A 15,935-nucleotide genomic window follows, 5' to 3' on the forward strand; every position below is an offset into this window, starting at 1 on the left:
CATTTGTTTTAACTAATCTTTTTTCTCTTCACATATCTGTAAACACTTTTGCAGTCAGTTTTTATGTTCCCTGCCAGTTTTCTTTCATAATCTATTTTCCCTTTCCTAATTAAGCCCTTTGTCCTCCTCTGCTGGACTCTGAATTTCTCCCAGTCCCCTGTTAGGCTGCTTTTTCTGGCTAATTTGTATGCTTCACCTTTTGTTTTGATACTATCCCTGATTTATGTTCCTTATGTTGGGCGAGTCCAGAACCAGGGGCCACTGTCTTAGAATAAAGGGGAGAAAAAAACTTTTTCTCCCAGAGAGTTGTGAATTTGTGGAATTCCCTGCCACAGAGGGCAGTGGAGGCCAAATCACTAGATGGATTTAAGAGAGAGTTAGATACAGCTCTAGGGGCTAGTGGAGTAAAGGGATATGGGGAGAAGGTAGGCACGGGTTATTGATAGGGGACGATCAGCCATGATCACAATGAATGGCGGTGCTGGCTCGAAGGGCTGAATGGCCTCCTCCTGCACCTATTTTCTATGTTTTTATGTTTCTATTTCCCTTGTTATCCATGGATGCACTACCTTCCCTGATTTATTCTTTTTTCAAACTGGGATGAACAATTGTTGTAACTCAGCGGGACAGGCAGCATCTCTGGAAAGAAGGGATGGGTGACATTTTGGGTCAAGAAGAAGGGATTCGACTTGAAGCGTCGCCCATTCCTTCTCTCTATAATTGACTGGCGATTGAATTGGTGGAACCTTCCTGCTATTTGAAGACCAAGTTCCACAATTCTATCAGGGCATCTTTTCCCTTAACTCTTTCTTGGCTGTGATTGGGACAAACCTTTTCCCTGAGGAGTGTGATCTGCTTCTTGAATATTTCATGCTTGACTTGTACTCAGGTGAACGTGAGCGGGAAGAGCAGCTGTAGCTGTGGGAGCTTCTTTCCCGCTCTCTGCTGCTCTGAGAGTCACTCCTTGAACGATGTCTCCTGGGAGAATTCCTGGCAGGTGAAGGGGAAGGACTTGTCTTTCTCTCCGATGTTGTCGGCCAACCGTGCAAGGCAGATAATTCCCTGAAATCAATGAGAAAGAAGTCAGTGTAATTTTGCCTTTTTCTGCCATTACTTCATGGCTTCCATAAACCAAAGATAATCACGGAACATGGACGTCTAAAATGCTGTCCAGCTCCTGAGGCCTTTTCTTCTCTTGACTAGAACTCAATCTTAGTATTTTATCTCATGAGAAAATCTACTTCAAACATGTCACCAGAAACTAAACAGTATGTTGAACATGGACCAGGTTACAGAAACAATCAGACATGGGCTGATTAGTGGCAAATAAGATAATGCCAAACTATGATCATTTGCCACAGGACAGAGTTTCAACCTCCTTCCTTGATATTTAATAACATAGCACCATCAAAAAAACATTGTCAGCATCTTAGGAATCATCGCTGGCCTAAAGACTGAGTTGTAGATGTTGTCAATGTGGATTTCAGCAACATTTGATATGGTTCCTCATGGTAAGCTGCTCTGGAAGGTTAGATTGCATGGGATCCAAGGAGAGATAGCTGAATGGATAGAAAATTGGCTTCATGGAAGGAAGTACAGGATGATGGTGGAAGGTTGCTTTTCGGACTGGATGCCTGTGACTAGTGATGTGCTTCAGGATTCGGTGCTGGGCCCGTTACTGTTTGTCATCTATATCAATGATTTGGATGAGAACGTACATGCAAGATTAGCAAGTTTGCAATAAAATGGGCGGTGTTGTAGATACTGAAGATGTTTATCAAAAATTGCAACAGGATCTTGATTGGATGGTTAATGTGGAGAAATGTGAGGTGTTGCATTTTTGGAACTCTAACCGGGACTGGACCTACACAGTGAATGGAATGGAATGTAGAGCAGGGGGATCTCGGAGTGCAGGTACATAGTTCCTTTAAAGTGGTGTCACAGGTAGATAGGGTGGTCAAGAAGGCTTTAGGCACATTGGCCTACATCAGGCAGAGTATTGGGTATAGAAGTTGGGAGATTATGTTACAGTTGTTCAAGACAATGTGTGGGCACATTTGGAGTATTGTGTTCAGTTTTGGTCACCCTGTTATAGGAAAGATACTGTTTAGCTGGAAAGGGTACCGAGAAGATTTTCGAGGAAGTTGCCTTGAAAGTCTGAGCTACAGATAGGATTGTATTCCTTGGAGCGCAGGAGGATGAGGAGTGATCTTATAGAGGCGTAAAAATATCATGAGGAATTGACAGGGTAAACGCACAAAGTCCTTTATCCAAAGTAGGGGAATCAAGAACCAGAAGACATAGATTTAAGGTGAGGGAGAAAAGATTTAATGGGAACCCGAGTGGCAATTTGTTAACGTAATGGGTGGTTGGTATATGGAACAAGTTACCAGAGGAGTTGTTCAGGCAGGTACTATCAAAATGCTAAACAAACATTTCGACAGGTACGTGGATAGGACAGGCTTAGAAGGCTCTGGGCCAAATGCAGGCAGGTGGGACTGGTGTAGATGGGGCATGTTGGTCAGTACGTGCAAGTTGGGCCGATGACCCTGTTTCCTCGTTGTATGACTATGAATACCAAAGGATGAGGGAAGACCTGACAGGATGTATATAGAATTATTAGATGCATAGATAGGCTTTGGATTTAAAGCATAGTCATGATGCAGTTTTAGAGTTTAGTTTAGAGATACAGCACGGAAACAAGCCCTTCAGCCCACCGGGTCCGTGCCGAACTGCAATCCCCGCACATGAATACTATCCCACACCCACTAGGCACAATTTTTACATTTACCAAGCCAATTAACCTACAAACATGTAATTTTTTGGAGGGTGGGAGGAAACCGAAGATCTCGGAGAAAACCCACGCAGGTCACGGGGAGAACGTACCAACTCCGTACAGACAGCACCCGTAGTCGGGATCGAACCCGGGTCCCGGTAAGGCAGCAACTGCTGCACTACCCTGACTGCCCAATAGGACTTTGGTTTGTCTCCATTTGGGAAATTGCTTACAGTTCAGGTCGCCCCATTACAGCAAAGATGTGGAGGATTTGGGAAGGGTGCCCGGAATGCTGCGCGGATTAGATGGCTTCAGCTACAGAGAGAGCTTGGATAGATTGGAATGTTTTCCGTACAATGCCCGGAGGTTGAGGAGACACCTGATAGAAGGATATACAATTACAAGAGCCATAGATACAATAGACAGTCAGAACCTTTTCCCCTAGGGTGGGAATGTCAAGTATTGGATGGCACAGCTATGGGGTGAGAGGAGAAATTTTAATGAAGATGCGTGGGGAAAGCTTTTTGACATAGAGCGTAGTGAGGGCCTGATATTCCTTGCCAGGATGCTGGTGGGGACAGGTACTACAGCAGCATATTAGAGCCTTTTATATAACCACATTAAAGTGCAGGGAATAGAGGGATATGGATCCTGTCGGCAGAGGCGATCATTTTTACTTGGCATTCATTATGGCATTCACAAACCTTGTGGGCCGAAGGGCCACTCATTCCTGTGCCATGCTGTTCTATGTTCAATGTACTAAATCCAGTTCAGGTCTGCAGTTCTGGTGCTCCCACAACAGGGAAGATGGGGAGGCTTTGGAGAGGGTGCACAGACGGTTTACCAGGACGCTTCTGGATTAGAGGGTTTCAGCTACAGGGAGAGGATGGATAGACTTGGATTATGACCACCTCCAAGCCATGAATCACACTGGCTGGAAACATGTTCTTGGTTCGTCATTGAAAACAGATCAAAATCCTGGACCTCCTTTCCTAAAAGCACCACAGGGCTATTTTACCACATGGAATGTTCAGCTTACCACCATTTAGCGAATGCAAACTCGCTAGAAGGATGTGACTTCAGAGTTAGCTACCCTGTGAAGGGCTGGAGCCACAGTAGTAGCAACATCACCCTCTTGCTTCCAGGCACGATGGTCGGAAGGCAGGGAAGGCGTTTAGACAATCTGCTGCCAAGGATTAGTTAGGTTTTCAGTGCATCATTTATACACTTCCTGGAGTTGACTGACTTCAGCCATCTCCATTTCTTTTGGACCTTCCCCGACTCCGAAAGGACCTACCTCCTGGCCCCTTTGTCCAGCTGGTAGGCTGGAGATGTGGTTGGAGACGAGGCCACGACTTTGCAGGGAGAGGAGCAGCTCGTCACAGAGTTGCCCGAATCTGATCCAGGCTCTGTGTCGCCGAGCTTTAGTTTGCCTGGAGACGGTGTCTGGCTGCCTAACTCTGCACGGTGGTTGAGGATCTGTCCTTTCTCTCCCTCAGTTTGCGATCTGGACGAGGGAGGTTTGGTTGACGGGGACGAAGCTGTATCGTTGCCCGAGTCATAATCGTGATAAGTTCCATTCTGGCTGGGCACATTATCAGGTTTGCTGTATTCTTCCTTCACAAGCTTGCGGCCAGAAGACTCTGACTTGTATATCTGCAAACAGAAGCATCATGCTGTTACGTGGTACAGGGTTGCTGGGACAGACTTCTGCCTGTACGATGCACTCTCTACTGTTAAAGGCACCTAACCCCCAAACACAAAATAAACTCTTTCCAACATGAAAACTCGTCGATTTAGACATCATGCATTTTTTTTGTCTTTTTTTCGTTTTAAAAAAAAAGCATGCGAACGATATGATGACAAAAGAAAAATGACAGGAGAGAGAAAAAAGAAATGAGCATTTTGTTCCTTCAAATTAAAAAAAAAAGGAAACACAAATAAAATGATATGGATGTGAGGGAAGTAAAATCAGATGTGCGTACAGGACTACATACTGCATTAAAAGGAGAAACCAATAGGCCCCAGTAAGCGTGGCATTAAAAAGGACAATGAACAAACATCACAAAATGAGATTTATGTATAAAATAAAAATCGCAAAACAAATAGACCATCACTTTAACTAAAAAAGCCCCTTTTGAAAGGTACAGCTTTAGTTGTGTTTCCTGCAGAAGAAATCTATTCTGTCCAGCGACCTATAATAAATCCCTAGTCTGCGGGTAGCATCGACTTACCAATCAAGAATTCCTCCTTAAGTAGGTAAGGTGTAAGAAAAAGGGAAGAGCGGGCAACATAAGTGCATCGTTAGAGTCTCAAATGACAAGAAAAAAGACACAAAACCCTGTCCAATCCCTCTTTTCCTTTTACGACTGATTCTTTTTGTTGCTTTAAATCTAAGTCAATTGTTTTGGGAGTACTAGCTTAAAAAAAATGTCAGAGGTTTGTCAGACATTATTCACAATTTTTAATTGCCTTGTTGGTAAAACCTTAACAATGACTTGCAGAGTTTTCAAGCAACAGACCATAGGATCTCTTTTGCTCTGAGAATGGTTCACGGGCCTCCAGGATATAATAACATGGTTTTAAGGACTTGATCTAACAATGCCATTTGTTAGGTACATTTCAAATAAGCTCATGTGGAAAAGCAACAGGTTGACTTGGTTGACTGAGCAACCCAAGTTGGCATTTGTGTGGGATTTTTGTAGCATTTAAGTTTAGATTAAAACAGAAGATAACAATCCACTCATCACTGTCAGAACTCATGAGGGAAACAAGATGTTCCCAGTTTCATCTCTACCCTTATAAATTTAGGATTTACATGAATTCACGGACTATCAATTTAGAAGTGTTTTTAAAACTCAAAGATTAACTTATGTGGAATACATGTGAGCGATAAGCCATTTTAGGAGCTGTAGTGATGCCTTTTTCTGTTTTATGCTGCCAGTAATTGCTTCCAACTCGACGTGACACAGGATACTAAGGGACATTTTAGTGTGCTCTATAATGGAGCGGTAATCTGATAGTGTGTGAAAATCAATCACAATACAATTCAATTTGTTAAATTAACAAGTCTAAGATCAATGCGACATCGGAGACTTATAAGATGTGTGAGTGAACTCTCAAGTACTATTCTTACACATTCACAGGAAATATCACAGTGCGATAATCATTTCACAACAAATATAATCACACACTTGTGGAAACCAGCTTGTCATGAGAGCCATTAAAAACATGCAAGGGCAAATTTGGGATTTTTGAGAAAAGGCTCCTATGAGGCAAGGTCATATTATTGTGGGTTACTTAATTTAAACTGTGAGTTTAGAATGAGAGGATACTGTAAATGTTTATGCCACGTCCAGGAATGTGGAAAGATAAAATTCAATGATCACCAGTAAAAGATAACCAACCTTTTTTTGTGGGATGTGGGAGGGAGGAATGATGACTCTGGGATGTGCAATTCCGAACACCAGAAAAGGCAGTCGTGAATGTGATGAAGAGAATGGCATGAACATTCTTTAAAAATTCACAAAGTTATATGCAGCAGTGAGCAGGAGTTTAAAAGCAGTAATAGCTCATAAATTGGTAGCAATTATTTGATGAGATAATGCAATCAGCAGAGCTGATGTCTACAAATTGATTTATGGTTTCAGAAGAATTTTGACAAAGTTCCTCATTATTAGGCACTTTGATGTAGTGGTTACATATTCGACAAGTAATTAAGATAAGACCAGCTTTCTGGCAGTGTGAGCAATTTAAATGTGGATTTTTAAAGTAATTTGAAATGAACAGATGATTTTGATGAAAGTGTCCTTGGAGTAGGATCATTCTTTGAACAACAGTTAGTTTAGTGAATCCCTTTAAAGAAGGAAACCTGCTGGCAACATCCGATTCATATATATAATTCCAATCAGGCAAGAGATTAACTAAATGTCTCCCAAAAAGCACGAGGATTACCAACTAAGTGCCTACGGACATTCTGACAACCAGGCAGATTGAAATGAAGAAATTACTGTTGCACTTGTGGAAATGGAAAAGGGACAAGTGGTTTAGAATGTGACCTGTGTCTATTGGATGAGACTGTTATTATTAAAGGCAATTAGCTATTGGGGTGCACTTTGAGTCGGAGTCAATGTGAGTTATCGATACCGATACTCGATCACTGATGGGATTAAATTTGAAGCATATAAGATTTATGCCCTTCAAAAGATTATTTTTGCAATGTCCAATAAAATCAAATTACCGTAGTTTGTGAATACAGGAACAATAGACAATAGACAATAGACAGTAGGTGCAGGAGTAGGCCATTCGGCCCTTCGAGCCAGAACCACCATTCAATGTGATCATGGCTGATCATCCCCAATCAGTACCCCGTTCCTGCCTTCTCCCCATATCCCTTGACTCTGCTTTTACACAAAAGCGTAAAGTGAATTAACTTTAGTGAATTTGTGTGTTAAACTTTATAAAAGCATAAAGTGAATTAAACATATTGAAGTGAATTAACTTTAATTTGGATAGAAGAGGAATGTAGATCTCAGGTGTGCCTTGATAAGGTTGAATAGAACATTTCTTTGGCAAGCACCAGGTGCTTTTCAATAATGTGAGATGTGCTGATTTATTTCTTGGAATCTGAAGGTTATTTTGATGTGATCGGCTGTGAAATAATGGGGTAAATGGACTCTGTGCCGGCAGAAGAATCTTCTAAAGGCTTGGTTTTAAGAATCAATGTTGAAATTAAATTCAGGAATTATTTCTTCAAGAAAATCTTTTGATGCCAAGGAGTGTAGTGCATTTCCAGACAGTGTGGGAACAGGCCCTTCGGCCAAACTTGCCCACGCCAACTAAGATGGCCCATCAACACTAGTCCCACCTGCCTACATTTGGCCCATATCCCTCCAAACGTATCCTATCCATGCACCTGTCCAAATGTCTTTTAAATGTTTTTATAGTATCTGCCTCGAGTACCTCCTCTGGCAGCTCGCCTTTTATGTTAAAAAAGTTTATACGCACCGCCCTTTGTGTAAAAAAAGTTGTTCATCTGGATTCTATTAATCGGAAGAAGGGTCTTGACCCGAAACGTCACCTATTCCTTTTCTCCAAAGATGTTCTCTGACCCGCTGAGTTACTCCAGCTTTTTGTGTCTATCTAGGATTCCATAAAATCTTTTCCCTTTCACCTTAAACGTATGTCCTCTGGTTCTCGATTCCCCAACTCTGAGCAAAGGACTCATGATCTTCCACACCTCTATAAGATCATCCCTTATAAGAACACACCTCTATAAGATCACCACATGTCAAATAAGGTTGTTGTAGTAGGGGATTTTAGCGTGAAGGGTTCAGATGGGAGCAATTCCTCAAAAGTGTTCAGGAGAGTTTTCTTAAGCAGTATGTGGAGGCACTCACATGTGAGAGGTCAACACTGGATCTAGTATTGGGAAATTGGGAAGGGCAAGTTAATGAAGTGTGCGTGGAGGAGCCTTTTGGGACCAGTGACACAGTTTGATTAGGTTTAAGATAGTTATGGATAGGGACGGAGAGGGTCCACGTGTTAAAATGCTCAACTGGTAAAAGGCCAACTTTGAGGGTATGAGAGAAGGCCTCATTCAAGTTGACTGGAGCAGGCTATTGGAGGGGAAAGGAACATCGGCCAAGTGTACTGAAAAAAGTATACTGACGAAAACTCAGGATGCGTACCTCCACGTTAGAGTGAAATGCACAGCAGGCAAACGTAAGGAAGCTTGGCTGACGAGGGAAATTGTGGTGTTAGTCAAAAACAAGAAGGATGCATGGGACAGGTATTGGCAGCTGGGATCAAGTGCATCCCTGGAGGAGTTTTGGGAACTGAGGAATAAACTATAAAAGGAAATCAGAAGGGCAAAAAGGGGCTAGGAGATAGCTCTGGCGAATAGCATTATGGACAATCCCAAAAGATTTTATAAATACATAAAGTGAAAAAGGGTAACTAGAGAGAGGGTGACCTCTCAGGACTCAAAGCTCATTTAGGGGTGAACGAGTCACAGGAGATGGGCAAGGTCCTAAATGAGTATTTCTCCTCTATATTTACTGAGGAGAAAGACAGTAGGACGGAGGAAACTGGAGCAGTCACTGGAAGTGTCTTGAGAGCAGTCAGTGTTACTGTTGAAGAAGTACTGAAGGTACTGTCGTGTTTGAATGTAGACAAATCTCCTGGGCCTGATCAGATATATCCGAGGACATTGTGGGAAACTAGAGAGGAAATTGCGGGAGCCCTGGTTAAAATTTACGAATCGTCCTTGAATACAGGAGAGGTGCCGGAAGACTGGAGGGTGGCAAATGTTGTACCTCTTTTCAAGAAGGGCTGCAGGGAAAATGCTGGGAACTATACGCTGGTGAGCTTAACATCTGCAGTTGGTAAGTTACTGGAGTGTATTCTGAGGGATAGGGTTTATACAGGCATTTGGATGGGCAAGGGCTGATTAGGGACAGTCAGCATGGTTTTGTACGTGGGAGGTCATGTCTCACTAATCTGATTGATTTTTTTTAAGGCGTGACCAAAAAGGTTGATGAGGGAAGAGCTGTAGATGTTGTGTACATGGACTTCAGTAAGGCGTTCGACAAGGTTCCACATGGTAGGCTGCTCTGGAAGGTTAGATCTCATGGGATCCAAGGAGAGATAGCTGAATGGATAAATTGGCTCCATGGAAGGAAGCAGAGGGTGATGGTGGAAGATTGCTTCTCACACTGGAGGCCTGTGACTAGTGGTGTGCCTCAGGGTTCGGTGCTGGGCCTGTTACTGTTTGTCATCTACATCAATGTTTTGGATGAGAACATACAGGGCAAGATGAGCAAGTTTGCTGATGATACAAAAGTGGGTGGTTTTGCAGATAGTGAAGATGGTTGTGAACAATTGCAGCAGGATCTGGATCGATTGGCCAGGTGGGCGGAGAAATGGTTGATGGAATTTAATACAGGGAAGGTGTTGCATTTTGTGACGTCGAACAAGGGCAGGACCTACACAATAAATGGTCGGCCTCTGGGTAGTGTTGTAGAGCAGAGGGATCTAGGAGTGCAGGTGCATGGTTCCTTGAAGGTCGAGTCACAGGTTGATAACGTGGTCAAAAAGGCTTTTGGCACTTTGGCCTTCATCAGTCAGTGTATTGAGTATAGAAGTTGGGAGGTCATGTTGCAGTTGCATAAGACTTTGGTGAGACCGCATTTAGAATATTGTGTTCAGTTCTGGGCACCATGTTATAGGAAATATATTGTCAAGTTTGGAAGGGTTCAAAAACGTTTTACAAGAATGTTGCCAGGACTAGAGGATGTGAGCTATATGGAGAGGTTGAGTAGGCTAGGCCTCTATTCCATGGAGCGAGAGGAAATCTTATAGAGGTGTACAAAATCATGAGAGAAATAGATTGGGTATATGCACAGTCTTTTACCCAGTGTAGGGGAATCGAGGACCAGAGGACACAGGTTCCAGGTGAAGGGGAAAAGATTTAATAGGAATCCGAGGGGCAACATTTTCACACAAAGGGTGGTGGGTGTATGGAACAAGCTGCCAGAGGAGATAGTTGATGCTGGGATTATTGCACCATTTAAGAAACAGGCAGGTACATAGATAGGACAGGTTTGGAGGGATATGGACCAAGCGCAGGCAAGTGGGACTAGTGTAGCTGGGACTTTGTTGGCTGGTGTGGGCGAGTTGGGCCGAAGGGCCTGTTTCCACACTGTATCACTTGATGACTCTATGACCACTGCACTGCAAGGAATAAATGCCTGGTCTGCCCAACATGTCCGTATAGCTCGTCCTCGAGTCATGATGACATTCTTGTAAATCTTCTCTGCACCCCTTCCAGCTGAACAATGTCTTTCCTATAGCAAGGAGGCCAAAACTGAACATGATACTCCAAAAAGCCAAAAGCCTTCTTGACCACCCAAACTCCCTGTGCCACCACTTTCAAGGATCTCTGTACTTGGAATCTTAGATCCCTCTGGTCTACAACACTCCCCAACAATAGCAGTCCCCAGAGCACTGTGAACTCCCAAAATGCAAAACCTCATATTGATTTGTATACCCCATTAACCATTGTTCAGCCCACCTGCCCAACTGATCAAGATCCTGCTGCAATTTTCTATGACCATCTCTGCCATCTGCAATGCCACCTGCTGTACTTTAATCTGCAAGTTTACCAATCATGCCTTCAACATTCTCACCCAAATCATTAATATAAATCACAAATGGTAACGAACGCTGAACCATGTCCACTAGTCACAGGCCTCCAGTCCAAATAACAACCTTTGCTTTCTTTCATTCATTCTCTATCCCTGGATCCCATGTCTAACCTTCCAGAGCAGATGACCATGTGGAACCATATCAAATGCCTCGCTGGAATCCATATACACAACGTCCATGGCTTTGCCCTCACTGCCACTTTTGGTTACTTCCTCAAAATATCTCAAATCAAATTTGTGAAATATGATCTCCCATGTACATCCTTAATCATGACTATCCTTAATCAGCCCCTGTCTGTCCAAATGCATATACATTTTATCCTTCAGATTACTCTCTGGTATCCTGCTACCACAGATGTTAGGCCTACTTGTCTATAGTTCCCAGGCTTTTCCTTCTTAAATAGAGGGACAATGCTAGCCACCCTCCAGATTTCCGGTACCTCATCCGTACCTAATGATGATTCATAAATATCAACCAGGTCACCTGCATTTTCTTCTCTAGCTTCCCACTATGTGCTTGGATAAACCTGATTAGGCCCAGAAGATGTATCCACCTTCAAACGCCATAAGACGTTCAGCACCTCCTTGACTGTAATATTGATGGTCCTCAAGACATTTCCATTAACTGCCCCAAGTTCCCCTGCCTTCACATCTTTCTCCACAGTAAACACTGAGGAGAAATACTCATTAAGGAAGTTTCCATCTCCTACTGCTCCCTTCAGAGATGACCACTTTTGTTTCTAAGGCCACTATTCTCTCTCTAGTCACCCTCTTTCCCTTAATGTACTTATAAAATCTCTTTGAATGATCCTCAATATTGTCGGCCAGAGCTATGTATCTCCTGCCCCTTTTGCCCATCTGATTTCCTTCTTAAATATGCTCAGTTCCCGAAACTCCTCCAGGGATACGTTTGATTTGCTTCCTATACCTGTCCCATGTCTTTTTCTGTCTCCTGCCCAGTACCTCAATTTCTCACATCATCCAAGCATCCTTACTCCCATCTGCTTTGCCCTTCACTCTAACAGGAACATGCAGTTGTGATTTCTAAAAATGATTGTCTATATTGCCAGTCCATTTTTGATAGAAACATTATCATGAAAAGATAGGGCACAATGGGAAGGAGCAGACAAGTTCCTGTAGTGGAGAGGTTGACAAGGAGTCGTCATGGATACGGGTTAAATGAAAGAGATTTAAACCCAATAAAACACTTACACAGAGATTAATGAGCCTGTGGGGGTTGTTATTTGTTGCTGCTGAGAATTAAATAACATTTAAGATTTGATTGGATATATGGATGCAGCAAAATGATCTTGGAATAAAATAGGTTCTGGACAATTTACTTTTGTAGATGGGGAAAGTATGTTGGTCCAAGTGGCTGTTGAAATGTTTTGACTTCTAAATGCTTTGGTGTGTATTCACTTTGGCTGTGATGATATTAAAAAATGTGCAAAAATAGATGACGATTTGGGAAAAAAATATTTCCCATGACTAATGGAATGGAGGAACAAATTGATCAGCTGCATGGGTTACATCTGGTACCAGTTCAATAGCTTCCCTCTGACAATCAAATTAACAATTTAAGCTTCCATACCATCTATCTGGAATTTCCTAAAACTGTCATAATTTACTTGTGAGTCCAAGACAATCAGGGATGGTTAGCTGTTATTATTAGTATTTCAGTTTCAGGAGCCCATCCAGTCTTTTAGGTGGGGTTTTTGTCAGATGGTGTACAATGGGTTAGTAGGAGTATATAGATGGGACAAACTTCTATGATGTTCGTACAGATGCTCTTCATTTGTTTTGTTATCAAATGACAGTATTAATTATTTCATAAACAAGCTATAAAGCTAATATCTATGATTTCCCTAGTAAGGAACTACTATAATAAATGCATTTTCGGTTCAATATCGTGCTATTGATACAGATAAAGGTCATTAATAAACTACAACTAAAAGTATTTGCACTGTAAAAGTGCAAATAAAAAGCAAACCTGGCTGATATAGAATATGAGAAAGCCTTGGGTTCTAGAAATGAAACATGTTATAGAAAATAGGAAGAGTTTCACATTAAAATTTACATCAGCCAATCTCTCGTACATATTCATGCTGCAATGTAATTGTTTTTGCCTTAAAACAACATTTTTAAAAAATGACACTGTTTATTCGTGTTTGGCTTTAATGGTAAATTTTGTGACAATACCCACCTTTCCCTCATTCACTGAGTGCATTATTAGAAAGAAAATGTGAACAAATGTTCTAGATTGGAGTGCAAGAGGAGGAAAGCACACTACATTATATATGGCATGATGTTTAAGCACAATTGACTTTTAGTTTACAGGTAGCTGCATTTTCTTAACATCAATACCAAACACGGAATGACAGAGGCAACCATTCATTGCCCCAGAACCATATCAAGAGATGTGGGCTGGCCTTGGAAACAAAGCAAAGCTGGTTCCAACGTGGAGTGACTGAATGGTCGCTTAGTTCATGGCCAACTATCTTTATTGGAACGTGCAAAATCTTTTGTGATCCGCCATTGGAAAACTGCATTTAACCATATAACCATATAACACTTTACCGCACGGAAACAGGCCATCTCAGCCCTACAAGTCCGTGCCGAACAATTATTTTCCCTTAGTCCCACCTGCCTGCACTCATACCATAACCCTCCATTCCCTTCTCATCCATATGCTTATCCAATTTATTTTTAAATGATACCAACGAACCTGCCTCCACCACTTCCACTGGAAGCTCATTCCACACCACTACCACTCTCTGAGTAAAGAAGCTCCCCCTTATGTTACCCCTAAACTTCTGTCCCTTAATTCTGAAGTCATGTCCTCTTGTTTGAATCTTCCCTATTCTCAAAGGGAAAAGCTTGCCCACATCAACTCTGTCTATCCCTCTCATCATTTTAAAGACCTCTATCAAGTCCCCCCTTAACCTTCTGCGCTCCAGAAAATAAAGACCTAACTTATTCAACCTTTCTCTGTAACATAATTGTTGAAACCCAGGCAACATTCTGGTAAATCTCCTCTGTACTCTCTCTATTTGTTGACATCCTTCCTATAATTGGGCGACCAAAATTGTACACCATACTCCAGATTTGGTCTCATCAATGCCTTGTACAATTTTAACATTACATCCCAGCTTCTATACTCAATGCTCTGATTTATAAAGGCTAGCATACCAAAAGCTTTCTTTACCACCCCATCTATATTAATGCATTTCGTTGTCTCTGTACTGTACACTGACAATGACAATTAAAATTGAATCTGAATCTGAATCTGAATCTGAATGAGATTCCACCTTCAAACATAGAAACATAGAAACATAGAAATTAGGTGCAGGAGTAGGCCATTCGGCCCTTCGAGCCTGCACCACCATTCAATATGATCATGGCTGATCATCCAACTCAGTATCCCGTACCTGCCTTCGCTCCATACCCTCTGATCCCCTTGGCCACAAGGGCCACATCTAACTCCCTCTTAAATATAGCCAATGAACTGGCCTCGACTACCCTCTGCGGCAGAGAGTTCCAGAGATTCACCACTCTGTGTGAAAAAGGTTCAAGGAACTATGCATGGTTATTCCCAGACCCCTCTGTTCAATTGCATTCTTCAATTCCATCATTTACCATGTACGTCCAAATGTACTCCATTTGATTATTTTCTCCGTGGAAGCAGATGTTGGTCAATATTTGACCTACCCAGTGTCATGATGAGGACTTTACAGTAAAGGGCCTGTCCCACTTTCACGACCTAATTCACAACCTTTTTTACTCGTGGCCATTTTTCATCAGGCTAGAGAAACGCCCCGACCTACTTGATGCCACGAGTACCTACAACCAGCATCACGACCTACCTACGACCTCCTACGACCTCGTGACGACCATGCTGCGAGTATGAGTCAAGGGCAAACTCAGCAGAGGTTGTGAAAGTGGGACAGGCCCTTAAGTAAGGCCCTTACCCCTGAGGGATAACTTGGCATTAAAACGCAATGCGCTTCCAGATGCCCACCTGTGTTCACACAAATATCTTGCTTGGCAAGGCCATTTTGCAGCATGCCAATTCCTTAATTTGGGAAGTATTTGAGCCTGTTATTTATCTAGATAAGACCATACTAACTCAATACAGACCAGAAGCAAACTGAAATCTCCCTAGTTTGCATTATACCGTGTGTACCTTCTATGAACAGCCTAGAATGGAAAGCTAGACATTTACCCTTTTCTTTAGGTGAGTTTAGTAGAAGTGCACATAGTACCATTGTGATGAGAGATGTGAATATATTATTGCAGGCAGTTAAATGGGCATTAAGATAGGAAATCCTTCACTTTACCCTGTGTTTCTTGACTACTGAGCAGTTTGGCTATGATGGGACACAGCCCATGGCATGGGCATCTCTGGCGAAGAGCTCCTGCGCTCCAGTTTACTGTACCACATAGATTCATGACCAGAGTTGAGCTGTTGGACACTGTGCAAATTAGGGATTAGATCCCATGCATTATTCACGATGATGATCCTATTCAATCATACCCATCAAAATACTTGCACTGCCTACCTGCTCTTTATATTCCCTTGCTGAGAAAACAATTCACTGCCAATAGTGGTCAAGTGCGTAAATTACCTAATATCACATATATTAGTCATTTTCCTTTCGCCACTCAATATGATTACTTTTCCAACGCCCTGACTGAAGCATGTTTCACTTTGACATTACGCCTCGTTAGTTGTTGTGCTCGTTACTTAATCTCTACAATGAACTGGTTACATGTCAGGTTACACAGAAAAGCTGGAGAAACTCAGCGGGTGCAGCAGCATCTATGGAGCGAAGGAAATAGGCAACGTTTCGGGCCGAAACCCTTCTTCCTTCGCTCCATAGATGCTGCTGCACCCGCTGAGTTTCTCCAGCTTTTCTGTGTAACCTTCGATTCTCCAGCATCTGCAGTTCTCT

General features: G+C 42.4%; 1 protein-coding gene across 1 annotated transcript in view; it reads right to left on the reverse strand.

Annotated features, from left to right (window-relative positions):
• The window catches only part of srrm4 (serine/arginine repetitive matrix 4), a 420,499-nt gene that overhangs the window by 18,416 nt on the left and 386,148 nt on the right, over nucleotides 1-15,935 (reverse strand). Inside the window, exons 9-10 of the mRNA XM_055655573.1 lie at nucleotides 4,074-4,432; nucleotides 832-1,062 (exon numbers count right to left, since the gene is read on the reverse strand). Coding sequence (XP_055511548.1) covers nucleotides 832-1,062; nucleotides 4,074-4,432 — 590 coding nt within the window. The remainder of the gene's footprint in view (nucleotides 1-831; nucleotides 1,063-4,073; nucleotides 4,433-15,935) is intronic.

Source organism: Leucoraja erinacea, chromosome 25 (genome assembly GCF_028641065.1).
Source record: "Leucoraja erinacea ecotype New England chromosome 25, Leri_hhj_1, whole genome shotgun sequence".
NCBI classification, from domain to species: domain Eukaryota; kingdom Metazoa; phylum Chordata; class Chondrichthyes; order Rajiformes; family Rajidae; genus Leucoraja; species Leucoraja erinaceus.